This window comes from Triticum aestivum, chromosome 1B, assembly GCF_018294505.1.
Source record: "Triticum aestivum cultivar Chinese Spring chromosome 1B, IWGSC CS RefSeq v2.1, whole genome shotgun sequence".
NCBI lineage: Eukaryota > Viridiplantae > Streptophyta > Magnoliopsida > Poales > Poaceae > Triticum > Triticum aestivum.
In genome coordinates this window covers 22,612,272-22,623,632 of record NC_057795.1, presented here as the reverse complement: position 1 = coordinate 22,623,632, position 11,361 = coordinate 22,612,272, and the positions used below count along the sequence as shown (strand labels likewise).

The following is an 11,361-nucleotide window of genomic DNA, read 5'->3' as shown; positions in this document are numbered from 1 at the left end:
TGCACCATACAGTAGTGAAGTTAAGCAATGCAGTACTAAAGTTGCACTACATAGCACCAAAGTTGGCACCACAAACCCCCATCCCCACCCCACGCAGCAGCATCACTCTTTCTCTTAGTCGCCCGCTCCCCATCCAATCCCTTGTCTCCCACCCACCGCGCCGCCGCCGCCGTCTCCACCTGCCGTCGGCCTCTTTTAGAGTAACACGGAACATATATAGGGAACACAGAACTTACTCAGGGAGTAGTACTCATGCACATATGGCTGAAAGTTTACATTTGTGGTCTCTTTAAAGAAATCCAAGTGCATGCTCATGGGGCTTTCCAGTGTGCTGCTATCACGATTAACTATCTTCACAACATGCCTCATATTCTTCTTGTTGGTGTCCTTGAACTCGCAATATTTTCCTGTTGATCTTACAACAACCAAAATGATCAAGTTGGCCAGTCATATTATTTATTTGTTGAATGATAGCACAGAGCGCCTCTTTCCGGAGCATTTCCACAATCCTTCTCCTCCTATCAACAAGTATCATAACTTTCTTTCGTATTGATTCGACTACCTCATCCACGGGCAAATCATTTGTTCCTTTGATCCATCTATTGAAGCACTCGACTACATTATTGGTAACGTAATCACATTTTATTTTTGTGTTGAAGTCACATCTCATCCACTTTCAAGTTATGATAAGTACACAAGTAGGTATGTACTGCACGTTTAGCTTCAAATATCTTGCACATATGATAGTTAAATGCTTTCACGCGACCAGCCATGGCTGCTGGCGACATGTGACCAAAAGCATCTCCATGAAACTTTTCTAAAGTTTGAGATGAGATGCCTAAAGTGCTCCCTTTCCTGAGCTTGAGGAAAAACAATTTTTAGTACACTGTCTAACCCTTTGCATGCACCGTCTAACTCTTTGCATAGCTAGACTTTGAAGATGTCATATTGCCCCATGCAGTTGTTGCATAAAAAAAATCCAGTAATCCTCAGTAGTACTGAAGAATCCAAATGTTAAAGAAAACAACCAATTTTTTTCATCTAGTGATGTACATGCTGATAATTTAGTCAAATGTGTGTAGTCTATATTGACATATGGGCTACAACTAGCCAACTAGCCAACAAGCCATGTATGCACAACTTAATTGCCATAAAAGATCTGGAGACATACACTTCACCTCCTTTCCTCTTCACGTTAACCTCGACAATGCTACCTAGAGATCTCTTACCAATCTCGGCTTTAAAGTCCAATAAATACTGAAAACTCTTGACTGGATATCCAGAGCCGCGCATATGTTATAAGGTGGCATTGTTGAGGGTGATGTGAATAGGGAAGGAGGTAAGTGTAGTTCCGCAAAAAAAAAATTGTGGCGCTTAAGCCGTGCATTGGTAGCTTCTTGCCTGGTTGTAAACCATATGTGGAAAGTTGAATGGTCAATCAGCTTGTACATCACTAGACTAACAAATTTGGACATTTCCTTTAGAATTTAGATTCTTTGGTACAGAGACTGTGATAACTAGTTTTGGTTTATGCAACAACCACATAGGGCAATAGGTCATCTTAAAACTCTTAGCTATTTGCATTGGTGCATGCAAAGGGTTCGAGGATGTAGATGAAATTGCTTTTCATCAAGCTAAGCAAAGGGAATCCTTTAGGCACCTGATGGCAAACTTAAAAAAAACTTTCATGAAGATGTTTTTGGTCGCATGTGGCTAGCAGCCAAGGCTTGTCACATGGATCCATTTAACTATCATATTAGCAAGATATTCAAAGTTGAACCTACAGTAGGTGCCTACTTGTGTACTTATCATAACTTGAAATGGATGAGATGTGACTTCAACAAAGAAATAAAATTTGATTACATTCAAAACAATCTAGCCGAGTGCTTCAATAGCTAGATCAAATGAGCGGATGATCCGCACGTGGCTGAGCTACCCTATTCAATAAGAGAGAAAATTATAATACTTTTTCATAGGAGGAGAAGGTTGGGAAATGTTCAGGGAGAGCCACTGTCTGCTATGATTCAACAAATAAATAATAGCAGTAGACAAATTGTCTATTTTGTTGTTGAAGATCAACTGAATAAAGTTGTGAGGTCAAAGACACCAACAAGAAGAATCGTAGGCATGTTGTGGAGATAGGTGGTCGTGGGTACTTTCGCTTCAGAGGTAAATTTTTAGCCATATGTGCATGAATACTAGTCCTTGAGTATGTTGCATTATGCCTATGCTGGAGAGATTGAACCAATCACAAATAAGTCTTAGTGGCCTATCCTAAAGTATGTTCCATAAGCCTCAGGTTACTCTAGATTTTGAGATGGTGCCACTAGTTTAAAAGAGCTCTGACGGGAGGCGGGAAAGCAGAGGATCAAAGGTTGCCTTGAAGACCACGGCGATGGTGGCAGCAAACATAAGAAGAAGAAAAAAGATGATGATGGCAAAAGAAATGAGCAAGAAGGTGGTGGCAAAGAGAAGGGAAAGGAGGTCAATGTTAAATTTGTCATATGGATATCTGATTCATGCAGAAAAAACAGAAATCCTACTTTTGTAACCTTGGTGTTTAAACATGCAGATGCAGGAGACTTGCTAGGGCCATATCTGGAGGTGATGCATCACCTACTTCTCAGTTCTCACATCCCTTCATGCTCTACAACATGCCAAAAAAAAAATATTGACCCCAAAGCAGAACACGCTCTCAGTTTAGTGCATTGAGATGCTATTTTAAATTCCAAGAGGTGTTGAATTTGTCAATTTTCGAGATAGAGACTCAAAAATATTGTTATTATTGCTTGATGTAAACTCACATTAATTTGTGTGATTTGAATTGAGCAACCTTTTGGTGATATCAGTTAATGATTATGGAGTGATATATACCCCAATTTGATTATTTCATCTATTAAGTTGTTATATGCTATGTCTAAAATTCAGAACTCCACATTTTACAGGCTGCACACTAGCAAGAACAGGACACTCCATTCACACCTTGACAGTGAAATCGAAAGATAAACAGAGAAATGAGTCACCTTGTCGAGCGAGTCATAACACCCGTAAGAACTGGAGTTGTTGTAGTCATCGTAGTCACTGGAATCACCACTCAATGTCAGCGCCATTGTGCTCCTGTTCCAGCTTGAAGTTACTGTACACACTAGCTCCAGCTCGAGGCTAGCACCAGTACCCTCCGGATCTAGCTCGTTGGCACCGCTGTTGCAGCAGACGCCATCTATGGCCTCCCTGGCGGGCAATGACGAGGAGCGCCATCTGCCTCCTCTACAGTTCCAAGCTGCAGCAACAGCCGGTGTGCCGCTGAGCTGCAGTGGAGCCGTCTCTGGTCAGCCTTTGCATCGCTGTGCTGCAGCGGAAGCTACCGTGCCTCCAGCAGCAGCAGGAGCAACTGTCAAGATGGGGGCAAGGGTGCCCTCATCGACCTCCTCCAATAGATTTGTCACTTGAATACGAGTATAATAAAAGAGAGAGGAACGGGAGAAAGGCGATGAACCGGTCGATCCAACCAAGACCAACAGTCAAACACAGAATGGTCCGTAAAGAATGAAAAATTTGTGACATGGCAATACAGTCTTTTCGCATGGCAAAAATAGGGATAAAAAATGAGTGCAGTAATTAAAAAGGGCATATATTACCAAAAGGAAAAAAGAAAAGCAGGACAAATCATTTAATCCGATGTAAAGAGGGGCAAATAAATGGGCAAATGATCCAGTCCCCCATAGGATTATTATTTGTGTCCATACATACAGAGTATTAGCTCAGAGGTCTCTGTTCAACAGTGTTAAGCCAACGGCAAGGAACATTAAGCTTATAATAAAATCTCTTATCAGACTACTGTGAATTTGCGATGATACTGTCTTCGATACTGACGCTTAGAGTTGATGAGACTGCAACAAGAACCTGGAGCAACTTAACCTGGATAATTAAACCTTCATTTTAGATCCAAGTACCCTGCATTCATTCCATTTAGGAATGAGACTGGCACCCAAAAAATCTTTAAACAGAACAATCAGTGTGTTTACTGTTCATAGAGTGAATAAATCTTCTAGGACCACATTTTCTGTGTTATATACTCCCTCTGTCCAGAAATACTTGTCGGAGAAATGCATAAAAATGAATGTATCTAGAACTAAAATACATCTAGATACATTCATTCCTCCGACGAGTATTTCCGGACGGAGGGAGTATAATTTATACAGATTGAAGATGTGCAGCCACTGAATACATGAGGTTCTCCTACTCTTTTTTGCTGATATCTTGGTTGTATTCACATGAGATCCATTTTTCCTTTGCTACATTACTCTGCTGAACCATAATTCTTGAACAAATCAGTTTTTGTTGTATCATCATCTGAAGTTTCTCTAAACTCTTATTCTGAGGACAAGTTCAGATCCTATCATTTGAGGCAGAGATATATCATAAATTCAGAGATGAGTACTGGTTGTAAGTTGTAACAGGCTATGGAAATAGCAGGGCAAGAGCTTGATAGCAATCATGTTGAGTTGTTGACACAATGTTGTAAACGACCTATTTATCATATGACATGGAGCTTCAAGGTTGGCATATGACGGCAAAAGATGTAGTCGAATTTTAGATAAGAAATCGAATCTGAGCAAGCTTCAAATCAACATCATGGATCATTGTTGATTAGACCTTATACCAGGCTATGAGACAAACCAAAAAAGAGGGGAAATCCGGAAACTGTATGCATCAATGCACATCTCTGAATTCTGAATAAACACATGGAAGCAACCGATTCCAACCAGACAAGGAAATGCATGACATTCAGTGAAACATTCACCAATACTAAGTTTGTAAAGCATGGAAACCATTCATGTTTGCATCCGGCCGAGTTGCGAATCCGTGGTGTGGTTCGATACAGCCGCAATCAATTGAAGCCCAAAAGGCTGCATCAGAATTCAGAATCCGTGGTTCGTTCTACTCTGTCACTATTGGTGTTTCTTCAGGCATCACAAGCGCTACATCAGAACTCAAACTGCAGAAGACTAACCAGAGCAGGCAAAAAAGTTCCCCCAGCCGACAGTGGCGCACGAATCAGTCGTCCTCGTCGTCGTCGTCGTCGGCGGCGGCGGAGGGGTCGGCGAGCTTGTTGAAGCGGGCGGCGGACGCGGCGGTGGCGAGCTGGTACTTGCGGACGCAGGCGCGGACGCAGTCCCCCTCGCGCTTGCCCAGCGTCTTGCGGTAGAAGGTGGTGACGCAGTCGGAGAAGCACCGGTGCGAGAGCCAGGCGTACAGCCGGATCCTGCGCCCCGACGAGCAAGCGACGCCATTAGAGGAGCTAATCGAGAGGGGAGGGGAGGGGAGGGGGAGAGGGGCGGAGTGCGTACGAGTCACGGGCCTTGAGGTTGTCGGTGATGGCGGCCAAGCGGGCCTGGTCCTCCTCCTCGCTGCCTCCCCCGCCGGCGGCGGCGGTGGCGGCTGTGGCGCCGGTGGTGTCCATGATTCGGCTTTTTCTTGGGGGAGAAGTGGGGGAAAGTGGGGCGGAGGCGGCCGCCGAGCCGAGGAGGGGAAGGAAGTGGGTACCCCAGTTACGGCCCATGGGCCTTGATGCAAGCAGAAATATAAAAGGGCTTAGAAGACATATAGGGCCGAGGTCCTGATGCTGTTACCCCAGTTACGGCCCATATGGTCGAGATGCGACCTCACCTCCCGAAATCACTAATTGAGGAGCGCTCCCCGCAACGATTAGTCGGGGAGCGCTCCGCGCGCGCCAAGTGTCACGCGCGGAGCGCTTCCGAGACTTTTCGGATGCGCTCGCGCGTGACACTTGGCGCGCGCACGGCTTCTCCCGTGATTTCCGGTTTCCGGTTTCCCTTTGTGGTTTTTCCACCTTTGTGGTCTTCAGTGCAATGAGGGTTATTTGTATGGTGTTCTGTTTAGTCATGGTCGTGTGAGGAGCAAATTCCACGGTCCTTCCTGGGAACGATTGGTCAGTGATTATGGTGTTCGTCCTCGTGATATAATGACCATTAGGCTTGAACATTATGGAACTTGGATTGTTATTGATTTTTATCGTGTTGGTCGTGGAGATGCGTTGTCTCCTTTACCGTCTGTTGGTAAGGTTTATTTTTAAGGAATTTTTATCTTGTTTTATTGTACATTTTGATTTTTCTGTTTCCTTGAGCCTGTGTAATTATATTTTGTAGCTCTACATGGTTTGAGCGACTCTGAGAAGGAGCTTGTTGGGAGTTGTTATTACACCCGTGGTGTTTTTCTTAATTATCAGCAGATGTATTTCATGAGGTGTCAACTATTTGATGATGATTACATACCCTGTCGTCCTTTTGTTCACAGGATTGATTCCATGAATATTAATGGTCATCATTTGGTTAGATTTTTTCCCATTGTTTTTTTTGTTTCTGTTTATTTATTTATTTTTATTATGTCTTCTATTTATAGTTTTGAATTTTTATTCTTTTTCTGATAGCTTGATGTTTTTTGTCAGGTTATTCATAGTATTGTTGTGAGGAGTTTGAAGGAGTTTGTGACTTTTCCTAGAACTGGCGTTTTAACTCTTGAAGTTACTCTGGAATCTGGTGATGATGATATATACGTGAGCACTCCTTGCTCCTACTTTATTGGTTTGGGTAATAGAATGGTGTTCAAACAGAAAGGTTTCAGTGATTTTCTTCAGGCATCGTCTATTGAAGTAAACAGCTTGGTGCTGATAACTTTCAAACAGCTTGTTGGGAGGCTTGCTGTTATCTTCAATCTTCTGCCGCAGTGATGTTAGTTATAGCCTTTGGACATAATGGATTTTGATGTATAAGATGCTTGGGTGTGCATCTCTTTTAATGATGTTTTTTTGGACAGATGTTATTTAATTGTGGTCAAAGTTATAAATACAGTAGAGGCACGTGTGTTGTTTACTCTGAGGCATGGCTGTGCATCTCTTTTATGTGAGAGGCACCTGGATTCAGCAAATTGAGGCACGAAATTGAAGTCAGAACAGGCACGGTTGTGTGGAGGCACGTAGAGTTACCATGGGTTTCATGGGAGGCATGTGGTTTCAGCAAACAGAGGCATAGAATTGCAGTCAGTACACGCACGGTTGTTTGGAACACGGGTATACTGAGAGGACCGTGTGTGCAATACCAAAGTTACAAGGGCGATGACGTGTGCCTAACACGCAGAGATACTGTGGGTTTCATGCGAGAGGCACGTGTGTGTAGCACGTAGAGTTACAGTGGGTTTTATGTGAAGCACGTGGATTGAGGAAATGGAGGCACGTAATTGAAGTTAGTACAGGCATGGTTGTGCGGAGGCACGGGCGATCGGTCGCGCGGAGCACGTAGAGTTACTGTGGGTTTCATGTGAGGCACGTCGATCGAGCAAACGGAGGCACCGAAGTGCAATCAGTACAAGCACGGTTGTGTGGATGCATGGTTTTGAACCCTCTTGCTGCTGTCAAGTGTCTTGAGGCACGGATGTATGTCAGCAGAGGCATCGGTTCGAATATTTGGTTAGAGAGACTCGGTTGTGGATGCACAGGTGTTAAGTCTTTAAGGTCATGGGTGCGTGGCAAGAGAGGCATGGGTTGAGTCTACACTTAGAGAGGCACGGTTGTACATGGGTCAGTTGTACATGGTAGTGTAGTTTTGTGGCATCGTGGAGGACTGGTGTACGGAGAGGAGTGGTTGTACATGGGTCAGTTGTATACGGTACTGTAGTTTTGTGGCATCATGGAGGACTGGTGTACGGAGAGGAACCTGTGAATGGACGGTGTGGTCAAAGTAACAAAGTTCTTGTACCTTGTGTCTGTGTACCGAATGTTCTTCTGCAATATTTATGAATTGTTTATGCCAATGTTGAATAAGCATTCTACTGAAAGTTTGCAACGATACCATCACATATTCTTGTAAATGCATGATGCATCTTGTAAAGGTTGAGTATGAAATTATAATACAATGTCGTGTGATATATCTCTAGTTCTATAGTCATGGATACAATATATGCTTGCTCGATATTTGGACATAACTTACTAATTACATTTAGACACGCACACCACTGTGTTCAAAGTTCGGACATAAAATAGTAATACAATACAGACAGCATCTTTGAGCAAGAACAAACATATTTACAACATGGGTTCATTCAACCTAAATCATCATAATAGTTGTGCCACGCACCTGATCACTTGATCACGACAGATCAATCAATCACGGCACAATCCATTTTCTCGCAATTTACCAACCGCTGCTTCCCTTCTGGCGCTTCCAGCCTCTGGAAGATCCCTCGTCTTTGTTCTTACGCGGGCGGAGTCTTTCTTTCACTGGTTGTTGGTGGAGGTCACGTAGCCCGTTCTTGATGATTAGGATTCTACAGTACAACTCATAGCTAACATACCCGTCCTTTGCCACGTACTCAAGGTGTATCGGGGAATGCGGCTTCCACTCCCAGAACTGGTGCTTCTCCTTTGGGAATGATTTCTTCATGTTCTTGTATGAGGGGTCGATGATGGCTGCTGCAAGGTCAGCCATGGAGTCCCTTTCTCCACCACCCTTTATGCAGAATAGCCTCTGGATGTCGATGTGGTGCTCGTCTGGAATTCTGATGCATGCACGGGCAAGCATGGTCTTGTCGTTCCTGGTGTCGACGCTGGTGAAAGTTACCGCTTTCCGTTGCAAGAAGTCAACTAACGCCTTGGAGCGCTCGGACCTGTAGTAGTGGTATACAAGGACATGCTCGCGCATGGAAAGTTGGACGACGGCGATCCCTTGTCGTACGTAACTGCTCTTACATGTGTACTCGAGGTCGAGGCCGACGAACTTGTTCTTCTCTTCCTTTAGCCATTCCTCGTACTTTTTGATGATCCGCTCCACGGTCGTTGGGTCATTGGTGTACACCACCTCCAGCACGGTTGTACCGTGGGTAGTGATGTGCTCGGTGAATGTTGTTATTTTCCCGTCGTCCATGGCTGGAGGTGTGCGGTGGTGAACTGTGGCCGGCGAGAAACTTTGGAGGGAGAAGACGCAAGAGTCGGAAAAGTGAAAGTGATCTTTTGTCGTGGAAAAAAGGAAACCGCCAAAGAGCAGTTGCTAGTCACCCGACGGTTCCAGGCGTAGATTTTCGGAAACAGGTGTTTGTTTTATCTATTTTTTTAAAAGATTTTCACTTATCTTGTTCCTTGATTTTTTTATTCGTTGCGTGCTGCGTGTGTGATCCATATGTGCGTATTCCATCTTTGGCTGTGAAAGTAGTCGTGTGAACGGTAGAACACGCAACAGATGCATGGTCGTGCCTTTGTTGTGAAAACGTTTTTTGAATTAACAATCTTTCTTGGTCAGGGAGGCACTGTTGTTATGTTATTCAGTGCACAACTATGTGTTCATGAAAAGTTGGTGAAGTATACATAGTTTGCACTTGAAAATGGAGTCCTGTTTGGTTTTAAATTGAGATACGTTTCAGTAGATCGTTTGAATAAGTTTGATAACATGGCATTGCTGTAGGTTTTGGATCAAAAAGTGAATGTTGTTTCGTTTGATTTTTGAAACTTTTGAAAGGATTAGAACTACATTTTTTCGAATGAATCATTCTGATAGTTCAAACAGTATTTGTTGCAAAGCATCATTCTGATGGTTGAAACTGTGAGTAGAGGGTCCGTAAGAGCTACTCCTTCCGTTCGGAATTACTCGTCCAATAAATGAATGTATCTAGATGTATTTTAGTTGTAGATACATCCATTTTTGTGACAAGTAATTCCGAATGGAGGGAGTACATAAGTTTCAAAAGATCATTCGGATAGTTCAAGCAAGCACATGGTCCATAATAGTTACATTACTGTACCATTCTAACTAGCAAACTTATTTTAAATAAACCAGTGTTTTGCTCCTGGGAGGCATCATCTTGAAATGAGCGCTGAACATCCTAGGAGATACACTATGCTTCCATTTTAGGTGCAGGTTCTGACGGAATCTACACAATGCGTTGAATGATGATTGACACAGAACCGTCATGGTGCTCTTTGAAAGTGATTAGAACGACGTTCTTCTCAACAAAGGATGTAGCTGATATGAAGTCCCTGAAAGAAGACTTTTCTATTACCATCCGGCCGTCGTTTTTGCAGATGTAGTACGACGAAGGAGTGATGACATGGGTAGGTTCATCAGGAGCTTCAAGGGTCACCCTTCCATTGGTTGGCATGTCCACCCATCTCTTCAGTGTTGAGACAACGCTCCTCGGAATTTTCTAGAAGAAATCGAAATTAAATGGAAATTAAAACCATTGAATTGCCACTTGGACAATAAATAAAAGAATGGTTGAATACGGTGAGTGCGCAAAAATTAAGAAATTCTAAATTGCAAGTAATATAAATCCTGGCATGTTCATGTTTGTGTCTAAACAGATGAAACAACATATAAAGAGAACAAGAAAAGTTTTGTTGTTTTATGTTTGAATAAATAGGTTCTTTATAATTTTACATATAAGCAAGATTTCGTCAATATTGTTTATATTATATATTAGCAAAATACGTTTGGTATTTTAACAAGGACAGATTTAACCAACCATGACACATTCTTTGGTGTTAGTGGGAGTCAAGACGTGTACAAATGGACGGCAACAGATGAAAGTATCTCCGAAAAGGCGTTGTAGAAAGAATCGTGTCTGGTTGTAGGTAAGCTCAATATCCTTAGAGTAGACACAACAGTGAACATGGTCGAAATCGTCAGAAGAAAGGTCGTCCAGAGCTAGAAAAGAACAAGATTTGAAAGTTAGATAAAGTTTTATGTAATACGGGTTAATATTATTCAGTTCGATTCATGCATATCAAAATGCAGCCAAAGAAGATAAGTTTGTAATATTAAATACGTATCAACGTGGGGTAATGGAAGAAGCCTTTTGTCATTGCGATATGTTTGTATTTCGAGATTGAGACCCTCGTGTGGTAGTTCAAATTCTATGCGGTCTCCAGCACGAAGCTGATAATCATCCGCAAAGGTGTTCCACTCACCACCGCAGAACTTTGTGTAGTTCGGCCTATGCTTAAACAAAGCATTGTAAGACCTTCCTTCATGTGTAAGGAGGGCTGGCTCTACCTGCTCTTTACGCAATTTTCTTGCTTCTTGCTTCCTCTCGCCGATGTACTCAGCGAGAAAAGCTCTCACGTTACAAGGTACATACTGGAAAAAATAGTAAAAATAACAACCTGTAAGTATAACTTTGAACCCGCGTATTATTAATGTTAAAAGTTTTCTTAATTTGGTTATTAATTTTTGATAAGAATTATAGGTAACAACATGATGGTATTATAAATTAATGGATACAGATTTTTGGCATATGTTGACTAGTTTTAATTAGAACTGAAGATGCATTATAGTAATCAAGATATAGGCAGGC

At 42.7% G+C, this 11,361-nt stretch overlaps 1 protein-coding gene across 3 annotated transcripts; it reads right to left on the bottom strand.

Moving 5' to 3' along the window:
• Positions 1 to 3,615: 3,615 nt before the first annotated feature.
• LOC123085148 (mitochondrial import inner membrane translocase subunit Tim9) lies at positions 3,616 to 5,519 on the bottom strand. Of its 3 annotated transcripts, none has more exons than XM_044506757.1 (3): positions 5,352 to 5,519; positions 5,015 to 5,266; positions 3,616 to 3,954 (listed from the first exon to the last, which is right to left on the bottom strand). In XM_044506757.1, exons 1-2 carry the CDS (start codon positions 5,462 to 5,464, stop codon positions 5,059 to 5,061), a joined length of 321 nt encoding a protein of 106 aa, XP_044362692.1. In that variant the 5' UTR covers positions 5,465 to 5,519; the 3' UTR covers positions 3,616 to 3,954; positions 5,015 to 5,058. The 3 variants fall into 3 exon arrangements, with proteins under 3 accessions (XP_044362692.1, XP_044362700.1, XP_044362685.1); XM_044506765.1 differs by having other exon boundaries at positions 3,616 to 3,918; XM_044506750.1 differs by lacking the exon at positions 3,616 to 3,954 and having other exon boundaries at positions 4,760 to 5,266.
• Between the last annotated feature and the right edge of the window lie 5,842 nt (positions 5,520 to 11,361).